Source organism: Octopus bimaculoides, chromosome 15, assembly GCF_001194135.2.
Source record: "Octopus bimaculoides isolate UCB-OBI-ISO-001 chromosome 15, ASM119413v2, whole genome shotgun sequence".
Taxonomy (NCBI): Eukaryota; Metazoa; Mollusca; class Cephalopoda; order Octopoda; family Octopodidae; genus Octopus; species Octopus bimaculoides.
In genome coordinates, this window is record NC_068995.1 from 28,062,130 (window position 1) to 28,086,012 (window position 23,883).

The 23,883-nt window shown below is 36.0% G+C and overlaps 1 protein-coding gene across 1 annotated transcript in view; it reads right to left on the minus strand.

The window, feature by feature from the left end:
- Positions 1 to 880: 880 nt before the first annotated feature.
- LOC106881258 (uncharacterized) overlaps positions 881 to 23,883 on the minus strand; it is a 63,632-nt gene continuing 40,629 nt past the window's right edge. Inside the window, exons 6-10 of the mRNA XM_014931579.2 lie at positions 21,060 to 21,132; positions 18,892 to 18,963; positions 9,739 to 9,924; positions 1,970 to 2,066; positions 881 to 1,831 (exon numbers count right to left, since the gene is read on the minus strand). Of these exons, the coding sequence (XP_014787065.1) occupies positions 1,105 to 1,831; positions 1,970 to 2,066; positions 9,739 to 9,924; positions 18,892 to 18,963; positions 21,060 to 21,132 (1,155 nt within the window). The 3' untranslated portion in view covers positions 881 to 1,104. The remainder of the gene's footprint in view (positions 1,832 to 1,969; positions 2,067 to 9,738; positions 9,925 to 18,891; positions 18,964 to 21,059; positions 21,133 to 23,883) is intronic.

The following is a 23,883-nucleotide window of genomic DNA, read 5'->3' on the forward strand; positions in this document are numbered from 1 at the left end:
CTAGGTGACAGGCAGGTTTCCTGAAGTTGGTATTGCAAACCATAAGATCATTTGCATCGCAGAACTCCATCAGTCTGGTTCCCTCCTCATTGCGGGAACCAAAACCATAGCCTCCATGTATGCCATGGAAGCCCCCTGCATGTTGTCCAACATGTCCATTGAAATCACTAGCCACAAAGAGAAGGTCCCCGTCATTCGTCAACGAGGTAGTCTGCAATAGGGTGTCATAAAATTGGTCATTCTGACCATCCAGCAGCCCTGGTTGAGGGGCATAGGCCGAGATATTGGTAGCTAACCTATGATGAAGTATTAATCTAATCTTAAGTATTCTGTCACATACTCTGACTACCTCGATTACCCATTTCTCCGCAAGAAGTATACCCATGCCCCCGACCCCATCAATGTTCCCTGCCCAGAAAATCTTGAAACTGTGTTCTTTGCCTGTGAGGAACCTAGCAGAACCTCCTCTCCACCTTACTTCTTGGATGCAGCACAAATCTACACGTCTCCGTTCAAGCATCTCAACAATCTCACCAGACCTACCTTTCAGTGTGCCGACGTTGAGTGTGCCAACTCTATCAGCAGAGAAATTGAAAATCGAGTAGGGGAAACAGAGTATTGCACTGGTTCATATAGAGTTAGGGTCAGGGAGTTTGGCGAATCAGGTGGTAAAATCGAAGAGAGAGAGAGAGAGGGGTCCGAGTTAGGTGGACAGACAGTGAATACAACACGAGGAAGAATATTCTTTGGGATTTTGGGTAACATAATTTAATGAAACGGCAAATGCCGAAATCGTGAGATCTATGTACATATGTATAAGGGTCAGCTGAAAAGTTCATAGGGTGACCAAGATACTCTTATGGAATGTGATCAAATGAGGTTTATTTTTCAATAAGTGTTTTAATGATCTCAAAACTAAAAGAAAGGCAAAAGACAAATGATATTGCTGGATTTTCTCCAGGCTACATTTTAATGGGTATCATGGACTACTATAACAATAACCAGCCTACCTGAAATTACATTATAATATTTGCATATTGACCAGGGGCACTTTCACATAAGCTAAAAAATAAGTTTAATTATTCAACTCCAACTTTTCTAGTTTCATCCCAAAGATAAAGACAATGCACTTTCTTGATTGGGAAGAGAACCATGTGCTTCACTGGTAGGATTGGAAGCAACATCACTTAAGCTTAATGATTTCCTTTGATTTGCTTGTAAAATAACTCTTCCCTCATTAGAATCCAGAGTTAAGGTATTTTTTTTGCACTGAAGGAAGTGTTGCTCTACAGTTTCTGCAACAGTCATCTTTTTCTGATCTGATCCTGAAGTTTCAGCAGTAGCAACTGAGATGCTAGGCCAGTTATCAAGAGTTTGATGTCCATCAGTTACAGAGAGTATTGAAAAGCATGAGTTTGTAATACTATTTAAAGTTTCAATAAAAAATTGGTCATGTTTAACATCTGTTTTGTTAGTTGAGCTATGTGATGTCTCAGGGGAAGTTCTATCATTAGTGGTTTGTGACTGTTTACAAATGTCTTTTTGATTTGGACTAGAAAATGGAAATAATATAGAAGTAGGGTTTGAATTTGTTGTCATAAATTCATCTGGTAGATGTGTAGAATTTGATGTTTCTATTATCTTCTCTAAATTATCAGGTTTTTCATAGAAGTGTTGTTTACTTATATAACTTCCTTCTAAATCAGTGAAAGATCTCTTCACTATGTTTTCATCCATGTCATCCAAAGGCTCCAAAGGGCAATGATAAACTGCAATGATTGTTGGAGACATTTTGGATTCTTGAAATGCTGATACTGTTGTCACATTGAATCTAGTTAGAATAAAAGAGAATAATTTATTAAATATGATAAGGACATAAAGAAAGTGAACATTATAACTAAAGAAACCAATGAAATAATGAAAAATACCATTAAATAAACAATTAAAATTCTTTTTAAGATTCACTTACTTATAAGTTAATGATGGAATTAAGTCTGAAATTATAATTCTAGTCTGTGATTTAGGCACAAGAGCTTTTGGTTGCCCATTAATGTATATTTTGAAACCTGCAACAGAAGATTTGAAAGATTTATAAAGAGCTTTTCAGAATCAATTTGCTTCTCCATAGAACTAGTAGTTGTGTTTAGTTTGTCTAACATTATGCAATTATGAAATAAATCTTCACCTGGGTAGACTGAAAGACAGTCAAAAGTGAATTTTCCTCACAACCAGATGAATATATATGAAGACGGGAAATACAAACTCCAGCAAACACACACATCCTACCTAGAAAAACTAATCATTTGGGAAGGATGCCAATAATACAGGGTGTCCCAAAAGTCACTGATGGGTTTCAATTTTTAGTAACTTCTTAATTTTACAAATAAATGCATGAAATCTTGATACAATATAAATGACATAATGGAAATTAATATGCACAAGTCAAATTTTGCAACACCACTGAATCACATATGAAAAATGACATCGCTTAAATGGCAACCATTTTCCAAAACTTGCACCATAATACCCTGAAGAGTTTTAGATCTCACTTCTCTGATTTCTCTATTGATGTTCTTCAGTTGCACCAGAGTCTCTGGCTTGTTGACGTAAACACTCTCTTTCAGATATCTCCACAAAAAAAAATCTGGTCTAACCAAGTCTGGGGAACATGAAAGCCAGTTGACATTGCCGTAGCAGGAGATTATTCTCTCTCCAAAGCACTGCTGTAGAAACTGCATTGTTTCTCTTGCGGCATGAGCAGTTGCCCCATCTTGCTAGAACCATGTGTGAGGTCTACTTTGAATGGCCGGGTGCAAAAAGGTCTCAATCATGGATACCTGAAAGAAAGGGTTGACATCAACAGATTGGAGACCCTGGTGCAACTGAAGGAGAACATCAACAGAGAAATCGGTGCAAGCTTTGATGTCATTTTTTTGCATGTGATGTAGTGATGTTGCAAAATTTGACTTGTACATATTAATTGCCAATATGTCCCTTATATTGCATCAAAATTGCATGCATTTGTAAAATTAAGGAAGTTATTAAAAATTGAAACCCTTCAGTGACTTTCGGGACATCCTGTACATGAAAGTAATCACAAGGCAGTAACTTTGCTTATTATAGGATATATTATTAGTGCCGTTGCACTGTTGAATACTCTAAGTTGGTTATTTCTATATATTAATACAAATAAATTATTATTATTATTTCGTATACACACAACAGATGAGACTGTTGGTAAAAAAAAACACTTCTTAACATCGAGCTACAACAAGTAACCTTAGATGCTAAGAACTTTCCTAAGAATCCCTACTATTTTCTGAGTTGCCTATATCCATCTGTTCTTCCATTCATATTGAATTCCTTTCTAGTTCTTCTGTCTAGAATTGCTAATTCAAATATGTCCAATCTACAAAAGCTGCTGAATATCTAAGTAGAAATACTACCTAATTATTTACAACCTTCACTAGATTCAGGCCATTTAGCTTCAGGTTCATTAACATAGTTAATCCTGTCAGATTCTAATACTCTTCTTTCAGTGATTTTAATGTTTGGCTAGCTGGTAACTGAATGCCTTCACTGCTGACTACCTGTCCTTTTTTTATGACTAATATTGCGCACTTATCTATGTCAAATTCTGTACCTATATCTTTGCTGAAGAGTCTTACAGTTGTATTAAGGAATCTATCTCTTTTTAATTTTAACTAAAAAGCTTCAGATCATCCATGTATTAGGTTTCAACTAAGTTTCTGCCATTTTTCTAAATTTTAGAATCTATTTTTATCAAGAATTCTATTTTTGAATTATTTTGGAATCTATTTTTTTTTTTTTTAATCTAGTTGATTTTAGTTAATTTTTGTTTATTTTCAGATCATTAAAATGGAATGTCAAGTTATAAAAACGAGCATTTTCGACACCTCTTTCTTTTTGCTTTTAATCAAGGTTCTAAGGCCACAAAAGTTGCTCGCGACATTTGTGCTGTGTATGGAGAGGGTGCCATGGCTGAAAGAACCGCTCGTGATTGGTATGCCAAGTTCAAAAATGGAAATTTTGACCTCAAAGACACATCTCGTTCTGGCTGTCCAGTTGAGTTCGATGGAGAGGGATTAAACCAACTTTTGTATGAAAATTCTCATCAAACGACAAGGGAACTGGTAGAGAAAATGGAATGCTCTCACACTGCTATAGAGAAGCATCTTCACTTGATGGGAAAGGTTCAGAAGTATGGAGCATGGGTTCCACATGCTTTAAGTGACAACACTGCGCATGAAACAAGATCTTCATCCGTGTAAAAGATGTTGTGCGTATGGTGGGACTGGGAAGGGATTATCCATTACAAATTACTTGAATGGAACCAAACGGTCAACACGGAACTCTATGTTAACAGATGGAATGACTCAACATGGCTATTCAAGAGGGAGATTAAACATACTACAAATAGTCATCCAATTAGATACAACTCCATTCAGGCAATCCTGAAGTTGTTCTCCCCTCTCTTGAAATTAACTTTCCCAAAGGCTGTTTCACCTGAATAGAGATTTACTTTCCATTTCTTCATGATTAACTCATTTATGCTGTCTGTAATACTGAGAATATTCTCAAACACATGAGTGTGGAATCATGCATGTTATAAGCTTTCTTATAATCTATCCTTGCTATTGTTAAATTTTTGCTTCTAGATTCCACTCCTTTTAGGGCTGCTTTGTCTATGTGTTCATGTGTTTCTTTAGTCTTCTTCCTGCAACCTTTCAGTTTTACTGAAAGTAAATTCTGACTGTGAAGATGCTTATAAATGCTTACTGAGAGCATTCCTGTTAACAGCTTCCATGCCAATGGTAAACAAGTGATTGGTGTATAATTACTAGCTATATTGCCTTTGCTTTTGTCTTTCCTAAGAAGTACTGTTCTCCCTCTAGTCATCCAATTAGATACGACTCCATTCAGGCAATCCTGAAGTTATTCTCCCAGTCCAATTAAGTATTCTTCCTAACACATTATCCATTATTATTAATATTATTATCACCTCTGCCTTAGCATGGACAGAGCTATTGTTTTCAGTTGTGTTTGTTTGTTTGTAGACAAGATATCTCAAGAACTGCTGGATAGATTCAGATGAAACTTTCAGGGATGTTTGGCCTCGTGACTGGCATAAACTTATTAGATTTTGGGATTATCTGGTACTGGACAAGGATTCTAGATTATTTTTCTGGTTTTTTCACTTAATTTTTGAGAGCGGTCAAGTTCATTTTTAGTATTCTCGTTTGTGAGAGCAGCTAAGTTTATTTTAGATATTCTCATTTTAAAAATCCTCTGTGGCTAATCGTTGAGAGGACATTGGTGTTGCTCTGGCGGAGGTTTGTGCTCTCTGAGTGTCATTGCCGCCGCCACCACCACCACCATCAGGTGGATCTATGGAGAGGTCACCAATTTCATGGGTTCAAGGAGTAGATTTTAAGTGTAAGCATAACATGTCTGAATACATATTGTATTTATTGTGTGCCAGTGGAAGTGTTAAGGGTGAGTAGAAGCAGCCATAAAAATAAGAATAAAGCAGAAATAAGGAGAAAAATATTAAAGGAAATATCAAATTAGAGTCACAAAAAACAGTGTTCAACATCATTTTGGTCAAATGTAGTGTTTGCATGCACTTGTCCACACTGTTGAAGTGTATGCATAGAGTAGTTGGATTGTTAATTGTGTGTGCATATCTTACATAGTATCTTTTGTTTCATGTCTGTATTTGTGTATGGAGACTGTTTCTTTGTGTATCTGTGTATGTGTGCTTGCGTGTGTATGTGTTTGTTTGCATGTGCATTATATTCATTTTGTTTTATCATATATATGTACAATGTGTGCCCACAATACTTCCAATTCACATGTACAAATTTGGGATTTATGGTTTTTTACTTAATACCTGTCATATATAGGTATATGTGTGTTTGTCACTCCCACCCCCACCCCAACAACGGGCTTCTTTCAGTTTCCGTTTACCAAATCCACTCACAAGGCTTTGGTCGGCCCAAGGCTATAGTAGAAGACACTTGCCCAAGGTGCCACGCAGTGGGACTGAACCCGGAACCATGTGGTTGGTAAGTAAGCTACTTACCACACAGCCACTCCTGCGCCTATGTATACATGATTGCAATCTATTTATATTTTTGAAGGCATCCATGTTTTTGGTGGTGTGCATCTCAGAAGTATTGTACATGAGGTTGGTTTGTGTGCAGTTCATCTGCATAATTGGATGATTGTGCATGAATGTGCCCATGCTCTAGTGGATGGATGTGGAGGTAAGCTTTGGAGAGATGTTGCGTACATGCATACACACCTACTCACATACACTCTCATACCTCACGTGGCAGATTTAAAAAAAAAAAAACATGCAAAACCAGACGATTTTTTTTTGTCTGGTTGCTCAGGAAAGTATTAGAATTTAAATATTGTATATATTTATTTAAATATATATGTTATCATTATCATACGTAAGCAAAACTGAAATATCTTGTCTTCTGTAAAAAAAATAAATAAATTGAAAAAAATTGGAAAGACTGTTTTAAATAAAAGGAAGGGATAAATAAAAGCAAAGAAACATTACTCGCTTTACTTGTAGTACTTTTCTTTCATTACATGGCTACTTTGAATGAAATGCTTCAAAACATGGAGTTACACATAATGGAACTTTGCAAATTTTACACATATAACGGGATTCTTTGCAAATTTTACACATATAACGGGATTCTTTGCAAACTGGCTTTCCATAGGCATCCCATTTTTTTGCACATTCCACACACTTTCTTGTGGGAAATTTCTTCTTTTCTGTGAGAGGAATATCCATGGGAAAATGTTCAAATGAGTACTGAGTAGGATGAGATGAAGATGGTCATCCAATTCATTGACGAGGAACATCAACATGATTTTCAATAACTTCAAGTCTGTATTTCATATGAGACATTAGTTTTGCTGTGGCTGCATTCATTTGAGTCAATGATTCTTTATAAAGTATGTATGAATTCCACACTGCCAGTCCATCATGTGAAAAAACACCTTCTTGTACTACCTCTTTCCATGTTTTTGGGATACGGGGTAATCAACTAAATGTTGGTTGAGTTTGTCAACTACACCAATAGTGAAGTTGTAATCATAAACCACTTGTGGCTTTATTATCTGTTTCCTTGGATGGATTATGAATGGTAGAGATCATAGTAACATCTTTTGTATCCTTCTATTTTAGTGCCATCACCTTTCCTCTTTGAAAAGCACAAATTTCACTTTTTTTTTTTTGGCAAATCCTTTCTTGTGAGATGTATTGTTTCTAGAAAATCTGTGTAATTAGCTACTAAAATATCTGCTAGTTCTGGATAAGCATAAAAATTGTCCACAGTTAGGCGATATCCTTTTCTCAGCAAAGGTTCCACAGGATTCATCACTATTCATGGTGTCATAGTAAGTTCTTGATATTTGTTGCTAATTTGGGTTCCCTTTTCACAATAAATCATAAATTCCCACACATAGCTAGTGTCAGATTCACATAACATGAAATATTTAACTCCAATCTATTCTTCAAGGGTAAATATTGAACCCAACCCAATCTGCCTTTGTATAACATGAGACTCTCATCAATGGAAATGTCTCATTTTAGCATGTATGAATGCTGAAACTTCTGTTGTAGCTTAGAATATATATCATATATTTTATGCAACTTAGGATTTGGGTGACTTGCTTTGTCATAAGAGTCATTATCAACGAAATGTAGATATTCTTTTATTTTACAAAATCGCTTTAGAGACATGACAGTTCCATAAATTGGCTGTTCAAGAAGAGGATGCTTTGACCAGTGCATTTCCAAATCCGGTGCCTTTATAATACTTCCAAGTATGTTCACAGCAAAAAATAAACGCATTTCCCTGACTGTAATAAGGTGCCAATTCTTATCTCTAGGTGAAGTTTGTTGTGCAAATCTATTTGTCTCACTGCACATAAAGTCAACTAAATCATCAAAATAAAGGGATAAAAAAACCAAGGAGTCATTTCCAAAACATCACAATCAATTGATATTCCTGGGTCTCCAATGAAAGGAAATGGTGGAGTAAAAGGTGCAAGATTATCTCCAACAGGAAGCCGATACCATTGCCTGGCAGCAAGCAAGGCATCATCATTACTATCATTATCATCATCATCTCAGAGAATAACTTCTGGATCCAATTCACTTGCATTAGAATCTGAAGAGTCAAGATTAGCAAAATTCATGTCAATTTCACTGTTGCAGCTCATTTTAAAAATTAAAAGCAAAAATGCAAAATGTGTCCTTGGAATAAGTAAACGTATGTTCGTATGTGTGTGCTAATGATGAATGATTGGTAAGTGCAATGATGTGAGACGTGAGTCATGTTACTGAAGTGAGAGCATGAATGGCATGATGTGCAGCCAGATGTATGATTAGGACAAACACTTGTTTACACCTGAAAAGCACCGTAGAAGAGTTGAGTTAGTCAAGATATTCTGTCCCAGCCATTATTTGAGAGAATAACTTTTGGACGAGATATTTCGTACAACTCTGAAAAAGGTCAAACATACAAAAACGAGATATCTTGCCATTGCCAGGCAAGGGGTTAATGCCTGCACACACAATAATTTCAATCATATTAATAAACCTCAGTTCTAAATATTGTATTGATTTGGAAAAAGAAACATAAAACAGAATAATGGGATATCAAGTCTAATAACAAAATTAGCTGTCATGTAGATTGATGTAGAATTAATATATTCACTTTTGTACAGTAAATGCATTAAATACAAGCGAAAGGTAAAGATGATGAGATTCATAATGGCTATTGCCACCATAGTCTTAATTGTCATTGTTTTACATCAGCTTTTTATGCTGACATGAATTGGACGGGTCATTTCTGCACTCCTAAAATAGATGACACTCCTTCTACATGCATACTTACACAAACTACAAACATCCAAATCAGGTGCAAACCCATCTACCAACACTAATTGCTTAGTACTTTGCAATAAGTAGTAAGAACATGTGTGAAAGAGAAACTGACCCTCCACAATATCTAGGAAGTTTTCTAAAAAGTAGTTGGTAGCTTCTGTTACCTAGGGGATCTAATTATCAGTGGGTCTCAGTGTTCTGAAAGCATAGTAGCCATAGTAAGAATAGACTGGTAGTATAATATATTAATGTTATCATTAGTTGCTCCAAAAGAATCGAATTAAAATATTACTTAAGAGGGAAAAAGCAGAGTTGTTAACACACCAGACAAAATGTTTAGCGGCATTTCATTTGTTTTCATATTCTGAGTTCAAATTTCACCAAGGTTGGCTTTGCTTTTCATCCTTTTGGGGGTCAATAGAATAAGTACCAGTTGAACATTGGGGTTGGTGTAATTGACTAGCTCCAAACCCCAAATTTCAGGCCTTGTGCTTATAGTTGAAAGGATTATTTAACAGGAAAATATTTCAATATCATGTGATTGTTGTAAATGACATTCAATTCCAATATTCTATGGAAAAATATTACCTTGTTTGGAAACAGGTAACAGCTGACGACAAGAAGGGCATTTGGCTATCGAAAATTTGCCCCAATAAACTCCATCTGACCCATGCAAGCTTGGAAAAGTGGACGTTAAAAAGACAATGAGGATAAGTTTGCTAACACACACCATTGAAAACAAAAACTACAAATTTTGCAAAGATTTTGAAGAAAGTGAAAGAATAAACCTGTAAACTTACCTAAAAGTTTATCTGCCCTTAAATTTTCCATATCATTTACCAAATTCCAAGAAAGTACCACAGTCTTTTTCGATGTTGATACAAGAGTAAAATCTGCTGGAGGGAAAGTCTCATGGACTGTTTCTTGAGAAACTGGGTTCACTAAATCATTCCTTTCATTAATTTTACATTCAATACTTTTAGAATCTACAAGAAAAAAATAACTTTTTGAAATGTCAAATTCAAATCCAATCAAATATATGAAGAATAATAATTTGTATAGCTTAAGGCAGCAAGATGGCAGAATTGTCAGCATGCTGAACAAAATGCTTTTAACATTTTGTCTATCTTTTACATTCTGAGTTCAAATTCAGCCAAGGTTGACTTTGCCTTTCATCCTTTCGGCATTGATGAAATAACTACCAGTTGCACACAGGTGCCGATGTAACCAACTAGCTTCCTCCCCATAAATTTCAGGCCTCGTGTCTATAATAGAAAAGATTATCATTTAATATAGTTTATTAATGCTGCTAACCTTCAGCACACTGATTTACCCCTAGAATACTTTCCTCTGCCACTGTATTATTTTTGAAGGACAAAAGATATGAGCACCTACTGTTTTAAAATTGTTATAACTTTTGTTGTATTGTGTGTACAGACTTGATTTTTTTGTATACCAATAAAAGAAGGGATGAATAATATTTTTATGTAAAGCATTAAGGAATAAACAATAGAGTTGCCCCTCAGAAATGTACCTCCTTGAGGCCAGTACTTTCTTTAAACTATCTAGCTATGGATGATAGTATCCACTCAGCATATCCTCGAATAATTTCACCATCTATATCTGCCTGAATAATTCCTTCAAAATTGTCATCTGAGTCAGAATCAAATAAAATTTCTTCCAGAAAACCTTCAAATGCAGGAGTGGCCATTTTCGGTCAGTAAAAAATTCCCAAAACTAAGTTCGATTTCAAAGCTTGATTACCTTGTGGTTAGTATATAAACAATGAAAAAGGTGTCAGAAAACAGAAGTTTAGCCTTGTTCGGAATTGAAAGTAGCTACAGGGCAACAAACTGCAGCAACAGTGAGGAGAAGGTTAATTATTAATATGCTTATAACTATATCTTTCTATGTAGTACTTGTTACAACACATGAACTTTATCTTGTATCAATTTCTCGCTACTAATTAATATGAAGTTTTTCTGCTTAGATTTACTAAAGAAAATTGCATCTGCTGCAGTAAAAGAAAAAAAAATTTCTGTCTAGATTTTCTACAGAGTAAAATCTGACTACTGTTTTAAAGAAATTTCTCACCAAGATGTCCAACTAAGAGATGGGAATTCTAAGAAAACAAAAGAGCTTAAGTCTTCTTATGCTTCCATCTGCCTTACACATTCCAACATCATTTCCAAGTAGTTTCTTGTAATACACTTACTATGAAACTCTTATCATTACCCAACCTTGTCCTGAAAATGCATATGGAGAGCCCAATCTCCATATCTATATCTTTGTAAGTCCCATACTTATATACATTGATGTTCCTGCTCTTTTACATGACTCAAACAGTCACAAGGTGTGTTCCTATATTTCATGTATGCTAAAGTTACCATCAATTTGCAATTGAGAAATTTACCCCTTATGTCACAGACTAAGAAAATAGCACTAGTCATGATGAGCTTTGTATATTTGTACTCCAGTGTCACTTTGATGGTATTCACTGCTCTCTCACTCAATAATCATAATCCTTTCTACTACAGGTACAAGGAAGGGGCTAGTCGATTACATCAACCCTAGTCTTCAACTGGTCCTTATTTTATTGACCCAAAAGGAAGAAAGGCAATGTTCACCTTGGTGGAATTTAAACTCAGAATGTAATGATAGATGAAATGCCACTATGTATTTTGTCTGGTGTACTAACGATTCTGTCAGCTCACCACCTTAATAATAATAATAATAATAATCCTTTCTACTGAAGGTACAAAGCTTGACATTTTTGGGGAGGGGACTAGTTGTTTATATTAATCCTAGTGTTTCATTGGTACTTCATTTACCAACATTGAAAGGATGAAAGGCAAAGTCGACCTTGGCAGAATTTGAACTCAGAACATAGCAGCAGATGAAATATCGCTAAGTATTTCACCTGGCATGCTAACGATTCTGCCAACTCACTGCCTTACTTAATAATAATAATAATCCTTTCTACTATAGGTACAAGACATGAAATTTGAGGGAAAGGACTAGTCTGGTACTTATTTCATCAAGCCCAAAAGGATGAAAGGCAAAGTTGACCTCAGCGGAATTTGAACTCAGAATGTAGTGACAGATGAAATAACGGTAACCATTTCTCCCAGCCTGCTAATGATTCTGCAAGTTCACCGCCTTCTTAATAATAATAATAATAATGGTTATTCATAGTAATTCATTAAAAAATGGAAGCAGCTAACCATGTATGAAAAACTTGGTTGCTGCCAAGTGATTGCAAAAAAACTTTCTTCTTCATTTTAGATAGAGAAGGCAGAGACCAGCCAAAGGATCTACTTTCAGAATCTCTCTCTCTCTTCCTGTCAGAATAACAACTATAGAGTGACAACTGTCAATGCTGGTACCATAAAAAATATTATATTCACAGTAGGTTGAGTAACTGTGTTAAAAAACAGTCAGTGGCTAGTTGTGGTTATTTAGCCCAAGGCCAGACCTACTAAAGCAGACAGGTCTATGATCAAAGGCTATTCCAGATGTTATCACACCATCATTATGTATAGAACAGTGTAACTGAAACAACATTATCCAATGTGTCTTTTCATACGATGGCAGTGTGTTTGAAGAAAACTTCACTGCTATTTCTAGTAGGTCAAATGACAATGTAGAAGCTTCCTCATTGGATTATTGCTATCAAATAATATAATGATGTTAAAGTTGATTTATTTGGAACAATTTGAGAGATGTATGGTGTGTGTATGGGGGGAGGTGTCATCATCAACATCATCACTTAACATCCACGTTGAGCTCTAATGTTAGTTTTGGAATAGTTTTTACAGCTGGATACCCTTTTTAAAGCTAACTACTTAAAAGAGTGTACTGGGTGCTATATTTGTGCCACTAGCACTAGTGATGTTGTGTAATTTGCAACAGAAGAAAACAAGGAAAAACAAAAAGAAAAAGCTCCCACTACTAAGTGGGGATTATCTGTGATGAGAAGGTGGCTTTACACCAAGTGTTGAAAGGCTAATGTATACTCGCTATAGAGGAGACACTTGGCTTAAGGAGATGAAAGGAAGGTGAGCATAAGAGAGGATATGGACAGCGGGTCATGGGAGGAAAGGAGAGAATGGATACATTCATAAGGGTGTGAAGGGGGAGTAACAGATGGTTAAAGATGGTAGTGATGAATGTGGTGAGTAATGAAGAAGGGTGGAGGTGCAGTTGAAGGGAGACACCAGTATGGAGAGGGGTAAGGTGAAAGATATATGACTGGTTCAGGAACAGATCAGAAAGTAATAGAATGAGGTGAAAGGTGCAGAAGTGACAGAGAAGGGGCTATAGTAAGTGGGGCATGATGATAGATAATAGAGGGCATTGAGAAGGATAGCAGATACAAGAGGTGTTAAGAATGGAGCATAGTAGAAGGGAGAGAGTATTGGCTGAGGGCATAGGAAGGAAATGATTGTAGAAATAGTGAGCAGAGATAATAATGAGAAATGGAAGTGGTTCTGGGGGAGGGGGTATGTAATATGTGCTGATTCAGCTCTCAGGTGATTACAAACAGCCAAGTAATACCATACATAGGAGAGTGATAAGTGTTAGAAGATGAAAGTTGGGGGAAATATCAGAGAGGCGGTGGGTTTTTAGGATATCATTTTTGCTGTGATGGTCAGGTCTTCTTGACCACAGTAAATCACCAACCATCTTGGTCCTTTGTCATCTGCTCTGCAAGGCTCTGCATTTTGAGATCCACCTTCAATAATTTGTCCCATGTCTTCTGGGGTCTCCCTTTTCCATATGTTTCATCCATATTAAGCATTTGGACTTCTTTATGTAACTGTCCTCATCCATATGCATCATATGATCAAGCCAATTCAGTCTTTTCTCTTGCACACTACATGTGATTCCTCTTATGACCAATTTTTCTCTCAGTACATTAGCATTCTGTCTTCCGTGCACTCTGACATTGCTCATCCAATAGAGTATACTAGTTTCATGCGTCTCTAGTCTTCATATGTCCTCTGAATTCAGGGCTCATGTTTCACTACCATATAGCATTGCTGTTCATACACAAGCATCATACACTCTGCCTTTCACTCATAAGAGAGACAGTTTGTTGACAACAGCAGTAATAGCTCCCAGAACTTTCTCCATCCTATTCTTATTCTAGCAACTATATTTTCAGAACATCCCCTTCTACTGCTAATTAGATTGCATAGGTAATGGAAACTATCTACAACCTCTAAGGTATTTGAGAAAAACTAATTTCCATCAGCCCTTAGTCTTTATGGCACCAGTGCATCTTTCACATACAAACACTACTTTCTCTGTTAGCATTGCTGTGATTCCTTTGCACTTTTTGAAGTCCATAGATTGCACTGGGTACACCATATGGGATTCCTGACTCCACCTTTCTCACATATTCAACAGGGCTATTTTACCTGAAGGAGGTAAAAATGCTACTAGTTTTCATATTTACAAGAATTTTGGTCTTTGCTAAGTTAATTTTAAGTTTCACTTTCACACTAGGAATTTCTTTTCTATTTCTGTAACAGATTCCACTATGAAAACAAGTTTATCAGCATATAGTAGTTCCAAAGGGCAGCTAGTCTTGAAATTTTCTGTTCTGCCCTGGAAAATAATGAATTGGAGGGGATTGAGAACAAGCCCTAGTGAACACCTACCTGTACACTAAATTCACCACAGTACTCATGGCTCTCACCTTACTGACAGCACCCCTGGACATGGCTTGTCTAATTCTGTTTTTAATCAGTCAGACAATAAAATCTCTATAACTTTTATGCTCTGGTTCAGCAATGTAATACCTCTGTAATACTTGTATCTATTATCTAAGCCATCTCCTTTACTATTGTAGCAGCTGACTATAATGCTGCTACACCAGTCATTAAGGATAACACCTTTCTGAATAATCTGATTAATTATACGGATGACTAGACCGGATCCTATCTGTATTTGAGTGGTAATTCCCAGTGGACCAAGGGCTTCCCTGTCTTCATATCCAGACACCCTGACTACCTCAATCACCTTATTCACCTATTTCTTTACCAAAAATATATGCCCACCACCTATTCATTTAGAAGAATTTGTATGTATGTTCCTTGCCACAAGCAGTCTAGATGAGACTCCTGTCCATTGTGCCTTTTGCACACAACACACATCTACATGTCCCTATTCAAGTATTTCAACAATCTCACCAGACCTATTTTTCATTGTACGAACATTGATTGTAGTGGCTTAAGTTTGTAGACTTGTGAAGCATGAAAGGGTAGTCTGAGGACTGTTTCCAGTATCTGCAAAAAAGACTTTTGCAGGCACATGCAGCAGGTCCTTATGCATGTCAGTGTAAACAGATATTGACTAAAACATGAATTGCAATTTCCTTCAGTTCCACAAAGCCTCCATGGATAAGCAACTGCTAGTAGAGGGGTGAGTAGACAGGGACGAGAAAGGGAAATTCTTTCTTGTCAATAGGCAGCTTCTGGCAGCGGAGAGGTTATGGAGCCTACCATGGCAATATATATATATATATATATATATATATATATATATATATATATATATATATACAGGAAAAATAGTTTGATAAGTGCTAACACACAAAACTCTTGGCCCTTGAATCACTCTGTTGCTTCTGCTAAATATCAATATATATTTATAGTACACCTCTTTCATAATATCATTGAGAGAAATTTTTAAGCTACTTACCATTACAGACAGACAGATAGAAAGAACAAATTACAACTACTACTAAAGGCATGGGAATTTTGAGGGGAAAATTAGAGAAGTTGTGAAATGAAGTAGGGTCCCTATGATAATTACTGCATCTACTCTGGAAATTAGCATAGCTGTTTTTTGTATCTATCTCTTAATACTGTTTATGATCTGGCAAGCATGGCAGCCACTTCTCTTCTTCTTGTTGCTGCTTTATATATAAACCCCTTTGGATATGCATTGTCCTCAAAATTACTCTGCTCGTGACTTTCTTCCATATTTGACAAAATGACCAGCTAAGTTGTTGCTTCTTCTTTGCCTTTAATTGTACCTCATTCATCTATTTGCATTTCTACCGAGTAAAATACTAACCTGTCTCTAATTTAATTTAAACTAACTTATAATCGCAATTTTGTCTCATTTAGCACACCTAGTAGTAGTTTAGACATTTCCTTACGTGTCATGCACTCAACCTTTCTTGCCACCACCACCTATACCAGAACCCCCCCTCTCTTTCTCTCCCTCTTTCACTTCTGTACCAGAACCTCTCTTAGAAACTCTTCCTCCTCTCAGTAGTCTTTCATCCACATTACTGCAACACACATGCTGCAGTGTATATCCTCTGTGATTGAAGAGTACCTATCAACTAATTAATTAACTATTTTAATTTTATTAACAAAGCTTGCATAGCACTCACTTTAAGCAGATGCAGCTAGTGCAACATATATGAATGATGATAGATTAAAGACAACTGTTATGACATGTCTCTTGACAAACGCTTGTTCAAACCTTCCTTTCAAATGCAAAATGCCACCCCAGTTCTCCTTGATCCCTCCCTCTACCCCCTTCACATCCTTAGAATTGGCACTGTCAATATAGGCACAATGAAAGGTAGGTCTGGTGAGATGGTTGAAATGCTTGAGTGGAGGTGTGTCCATGTAAACTGTTTTCAAGAAGTGAGGTGGAGGGGTGCTTCAGCCAGGCTCCCCAGAGATGAAAAACATAACAGTAATGAGGTGGGTGGTGTGGGTACACTCCTAGCTGAGAAATGGGTGGATAACGTCATTGAGTTAGTCAGAGTGTGTGATAGAGTACTTGGGTTTAGACTAGTTTTACAAAATAGTATAGCAACAATTATCTCTGCCTATGCACCCCAACTGGGCCTGCCAAATGAATAAAAAGATCGTTTTTATAATATTCTTTTACAGACTACCTCAAAAACAAACAACTGTGACCTCTTCATGGCTGGTGATTTCAAGTGACATGCTGGGCAGCTACCATGTATCTTCTGCAGAAGGCATGGTGGCCATGGAGTTGGTTCCTGTAGGTGGAAACAAGGTTTCTGGAGTTCTGTGATGTAAATAATCTTATGATCTGCAACACCAAATTTAGGAAGCCTGCCACTCGCCTGATAATCTATCAATCTGTTGGCAAAGCTAGCCAAATTGACTACATTCTCACCAGAAAGTGAACTATTTTGTTGTTCAAAAATGCAAAGACCTTCCCTGGTGAAGAATGTACCCCCTCAATATTGGTTAGTCATTAGTGACTTTAGACTACAGACTAGATGAATTTCAAGAAGCAGACTAGTCTGAAAAAGAAAGTTCTGGAAATTTAAGGATCCTTTGAATAATCAGAGATTTAGAGAGATTATAAATGAAGCAGGAGTTAGAGATATGTAATGTAGAGGATAACTAGAAGTTCCTATGAGACAACTTACTGAGCCACAGACCAAATTTGTGGCTGGTGCAAAGTCCCAACCAGACTTAGGGTGACATGGTGGTGGAACAGTGTAGGTGGCAAGACCATTAGAGCAAAGAACTATATCAGTTAGTTAGAAGGGAAACTGGGAGGCAGGTTTACTTAACTTGGGGAGAAGCAAAAAGGAAGAAGCTTGCCAATGTTCTGAGGTGTGAGGACAAGCAGCTTGAGGTGTTTCAGTTTGCAAGAGAGTGTGTCAGGGAAAACTGATGTTGTAAGTGCGTTTGCATGGATGATGGTTTACTTGTAGTTAGTGACTCTGCAAAGAAAGAGGCTTGGAAGTGCCACTATGAAAGGCTGTTAAATGTAGACCTAACAGAGGAACCAGCTATCCAAATAGACAGTAACATAGTAGATGAATCTATGAAGGATATGAAAACAGAGAAAACCCCTGGCCCATCAAGAATCACCACATCTGGTGGAGTGGGATATGGTCTAGTTACTGTATAGTTAATCAGGCTTGAAAGGAATGAAGCTAGTATGCTCCATTGGATGTGCAATGTCAGTGTGCATGTATCACTGACTGTGAGTGTCTTAAAAGAAAAATTGAGTATAAGAGGATCAAGTGTAGTGTGCAATAGAAAAGATTGTGCTGGTATGGCCATGTGATGTGTATGGACAAGAACAGCTGAGTAAAGAAGTGTTGACCTCTAACTGTGGAGGAAACCTATGGAAGAAGTAAACCCAAGATGTAGGATGAGGTGGTGAAATATGATCTTTGGATGTTGTGTCTCATGGAGACAATGACAAGTGACTGACACTGCTGGCAATTTGCTGTGTCAAGTTTAGTGAAATCATAGTCATGGCCAGTGCTGATGACACATAAAATGCACCTGTGCCGGTGACACGTAAAATGCACCTGTGCCGGTAACATGTTAAAGGTACCTGTGTACACAGTGGAGTGGTTGGCATTAGGAAGGGCATCTGGCTGAAATCTGATGCAGCTTTCCAACTCACCAGTTCTAGTCAAACCATCTAACCCATGCCAACATGGAAAATGGATGCTAAATGATGATGATGATGATGGTGATATGAAATGTGAAACAATGAAGGAAGTCACTTATTAGAACATGAGGGTGAGAAAGAGAAAAACAGAGAGAAGAAAGGAGAGAAACTTGAGTTAACTTAACTGAAAACTGAGAGACCAGTATACCTGGTTTGGCTGCCATAAAAAAAAAAAAAAATGAAGCACAACATGTTTCATAATATCCTGATGCATATGAATATGAGAACTGACAGAAGAGCCATTTATTTTACTACTATTAAGATAGATAGATCAATAAATACACAGACAGATACAAGCATGGCAACATAACTGAAACTGGGAGGCACCCATTTTATAATACATATATTACAAGTGTAAGCTAGTAGACTAAAAGTAATATACACATACAAAGTGCTCCATAATTGCCCTGAATGTATCTTTTCTGTCTCATGATATAAATTACAATGCATATTAAAGTCAACTCTGTTCATACCCCAAACACCATCATTAATTTCTTTTCCAGAACAAAGAGCTGCATTGTTTTCCAAGAACATCTTTGGTGAATCTGATAAATATGAAGAAAGAAAGAAATTATGGTAGTTTTAACAATGTTTTTTCTAAAATTTTTGTTCAAGAATAATTATGGACTGGTATGGCTATAACTGTGTTTTAATATTAATGAAATATAAAATTTCTATTCAAATCAGTTTTTTAGTATGAGAATTTCTAATAATATAACATTTAATATGTAATTATTATCGACTATTAAAAAAAAACATAACATGAAAAGAAATCAAATTTAGAACTGTAAGCTATAAAACAGTTTAATACCAATCCTAAGTTTGGTTGGCGTTAATACTGAAATCTGTTGTTGATGATGATGATGATAATGATGACAACAACATAATTAACTTAAATGATACTGTTTTCCTGAAATCAATTCAAGCTGGTACTTGGTATTAGACAATTTTAAATACTTCTTGATTTTTGGAATAGAGTTCATCATCATCATCGTTTAACGTTCGCTTTCCATGCTAGCATGGGTTGGACGATTTGACTGAGGACTGGTGAAACCGGATGGCTACACCAGGCTCCAATCTGATTTGGCAGAGTTTCTACAGCTGGATGCCCTTCCTAACGCCAACCACTCTGAGAGTTGATAAAAAGAATGTATTTTCATTGTCATAGATATTTTTCACATTCACAGGCATAGCTGTGTGGTAAGTTTGCTTCCCAACCACATGATTTCAGGTAGCAAAGCCTTTTCAGTAGATTTGTTAGATGGAAACTTAAAGAAGCTCATTGTGTGTGTGTGAGACTCTCTCCTTAATTTGGCATTGTGAAATAGTTGTAAACAAGTGTCACTGTTATAAAGATAGTCTCTGTCTACTCAAGGGGAAAAATTACTTACTTGGAAACATACAAGGATTAGCAACAGGAAGGGCATCTAGCCATAGAAAATCTACCTCAACAAATTCTTTCCAACCAATGCTATCATAGAAAAGTGGACATTGGAATGACAATGATTATGACTTCTTCTGCTGGCTTAGATTAAATGACAGTAATATGATAAGATCATTATTAACTCTTAAAGTCCAGTAATGCTATCTGTATATAAATTTCCTAATTTTGTTAGAAACTTGAAATTTTGATGAAATGCAACTGCATTTCATCAAAATTTCAAGTTCAGTATAAAAATCATAAAAATGTAACTACTCCATGAATTTGGAGGAAATTTGCCAATATGGCATGATGATTGTTTATGTACGTTATGAATGTAGTTTTTATTCTTTTATTTTTACCTGTTGTCATATCATTTTACCTGCCAAGATATGCTGAATAGAGTTAAGTTGATTACATGAAATTGTTTTCACATATACTCAGAAGTTATTATTTCTTGGACAAAAAATTCCTGTATCAGAGCTAAATTTGTGATCTGCTTATTCTGTGTGACTTGAAAACTGTATAACTTCCATGCAATAACTATGCTCTCCTCACAAACCAACCAGTATGCAGGGACTCTACATTTGAAATATATTAGCAAATTAATGTTTTTATAAAATCCTTATCATTCTCTCACAAAAGCATTGGTACAATATGAACTTCATGAAAACTCTATTCCTGTTCAATGAAATATCACACTAATTATCTTATCCAAGCTCAAGCTCTCTTTCTCTAATAAAATCACTAATAAATAAATAAAAACAAATGTTTAATCAACAATATCACCAAAATTCTAACTCATCACTTGAGGTATTAATCACTATTATGCAACAAAACTTGTAAATTAAGTCAATCCAATGAGTAATCCAAACTTAGCCAATATGATAAATTACACTGATAATAGTTTCACCCAAATTTCATTAATCAACTTTTGGAAGCAATTTTATATTCATTTTCTCCAGATAATATGTTTTGAAGAGCCCTTATATGATTTTCAAAAAATATCATTCATGATAGAATAATATTCAGCATAGGTTAGATGAATATATTATTGATATACTGTTTTACAGCCAGATGTGCCTTCCTATCACAAAACCTTATCTGTTTTCCGAGTTAAGAATCTCTCAATCCTCATATCTTCATATGTACTTCTATCCTAGGTGCAAAAAAACAATTCACACATGAATACAGAAATAACCCTTCTAATGAAAGAAATACCTTTATTTTTTGCTTCAAAATACTTGAAACTGCCCATCATAAATGTGTGAAGTGTTTCATGAAGATGTTTTACCTAAAAATTAAAAGATAAAAAAAATGTTCATATTATCATTTCACTCCTTACAACACTACTATACACACATACTTATTTAACCACAAGCATAAAGAAGTATATTTCAACCATGTGGTTCCAAGTTTAGTTCCACTGTGTGGTTCCATGAGCAAATTTCATTTATTCTAGTCCTGGGCTGGAGAGAGAGAGAGAGAGAGAAAGAGAGAGAGAGAGAGAGAGAGAGAGTGTGTGTGTGTGTGTGTGTGTGTGTGTGTGTGTGTGTGTGTGTGTGTGTGTGTGTGTGTGTGTGCATGCTTGTGTGTCTGTCTTGACATTGTGCAATAGTTGTAAATGCATATCACCATGCACATACCAGCAGTACCCCTTGGTTTGAAGTTTTAGTGAAAACATGTCTCAGCATGGGAAATACTACTTTGCTTGGAAACAGGTGAGGGTTGGAAGAGCAAAGGGCACCTGGCTATAGAAAATCTGCTGCAACAAATTCAGTCTGACCTATGCAAGTATGGAAAAGTGGAGGAATATTGTGTGTGCATATAATTTGATTTATAAATCTTTTTTTTTGCAAATTTACCTTGTTTTTATTTGTTATTTATCTGTAAGGTGTATGAAAAATTTAAATTAATTTGTATTGCGAATCATTATCATATTTATTTTTGTGTATTTATGTATGTATTTAGAAGATGGTATGGGTATTTCATTTTCTAGTTTCCTTCAAATATAAATTCCAATGTTTCATTGTTTTACCTTTACGGCACACTTGTCTTATGTGCATCAAGTTCAACTGATAGATAATCCAAAAATTTGAACAAATTTTCTATATTGAAATTTTGCTGTATACCCAATTGACTATCAGCTAATAAATCATTTTCAATGAAGATATTGAAATAAAATTTAAATAACTTTATATTTTGTTGAATTTACCTGTGTTTACCTGAAATTAGATTCGCTTTGAGGCAAAAATTATGCAATAGATTTGGTTAAGAATCTTCTGTTAAATTGGGTTCCAAAATTTACATTTATATTTTGATAAATAGTTAGAAATGTAGTTCTAAAAGGGTCATAGCAAGACAAGATTTCACCAGCTTTTGTTCCTTTTGGGCCTGATGGAAGTCATCTGGCAATACAAATACCACTCCTTCCATTTGAGATTTATTTTCACATAAATTCTAAAAAGTCCTGCCCAGAGTCTCCAGAGCTCTGCTGCCATTTGGCATCTCTTATGGATTTGTTAAATTCCCGAACTCTTGGCATTATTGCAAACAGGTGCATCATTTGAATCCAACTCCAAAAGGAACTTGAAAGCAGAATATGCTGTACAATCCCCAGGAAGAAGTGCGGTTGCAATGCCTGAAGAAAAACTTTATATTGATAGACTTTGTGAAACAATAAAACTGATAAAGAATGTCTTCTCAGATACACCATGAATACTGAAGTAGCAAATTCCAACTTCTTGCTGTCAAACCCTGTTAAAAATAGCAGAAGAAACTGCCCTTTTGCATTTTGCATTTGATCTGTATATCCTGTTTTCATGCAAGGGTACATCTTCAGTAAGGTCCTCATGATACTTAAGCCAAAGCTGCATTTGCAATGTTTTAAGAATATGATGACAAAAACATTAAGACACTTATATAAATATAGTGAAAAGAACATGAAGACATGAAGAATAAAACATCTTTGGAATTTGGCTATTTTTTGAAGAAATTTACTTGAATCTCACACTTCATAGAAAAGTTGTAGAAAGAAGCATTCATGCTGACTTCTTGTCATCAAATCATCATGTAACATAATATACCCCATGACCAGACATGTTTTCATGGAAGATTGGAAATGAAGGACACTGCTTGCATGATGGTGACATTTGTTTATGACTATCACAAAAGGCAAGGAGACAGTAACACACTCTCACATACATACACATCAGTCTTCTTTCAGTTTTTGTCTACCAAATCCACTCACAAAGTTTTGTTCAGCTCTAGAAGACATTTGTTCAAGGTGCTGTATAGTGGGACTGAGCCTGAGACCATGTGGTTAGGGAGCAAACTTCACCCTACACAGCCACACATATGCTTAGTACCTGGTGTACATAGTAAACTCTCTTTGTCATAATTAATGTCAAGTTAACTTTCAACAGATATCTTGCTTTCTGTATCTCTATTGCTTGATGTTCCTTGTATTGTAAAACCTGAGGGTACAGCAATGTTTTTGCAGTGTTGTGTCCCTTACACCTTGTGCTTGCTGTGCTGTGGTTGTTTAAGTGAAGTAAACCCACTGGCTAGTATGGTGCTGAATACTGGGATATCTTCATGAATGGGAAGGTCAATAAATTGCCAGAAAGCCTCACTACTGCTGATGCACTGTCCTTTCAGGAACTGATTAACTTCACTGCAGCTATTCCACTTTGTCTATCTATCACATTGGTAAATAGAAACTGTATGGAAGCCTGTTGTATGTGTGTGTGCGTGAGAGAGAGAGAGAGAGAGAGAGAGAGAGAGAGAAAGAGAGAAAGTGTGTGTGTGGATCTTCACATTGATACCATTTGGGTGACAGTGATGTATTTATGTCTCCCAAAAATAATATGTCCTGCAGTTTAGCTTTTGTCAGTAAAGGTATATATCATACTTTCAAATCAGGTCAAAGTTGGCAACAAGAAGGGTACCTGACTATAAAATACTACCTCAACAAGTCCTATGCAATCTATGCCAGCATCGAAATAGCAGATGCAAAAATGATGATGATGATAATGATGAATAT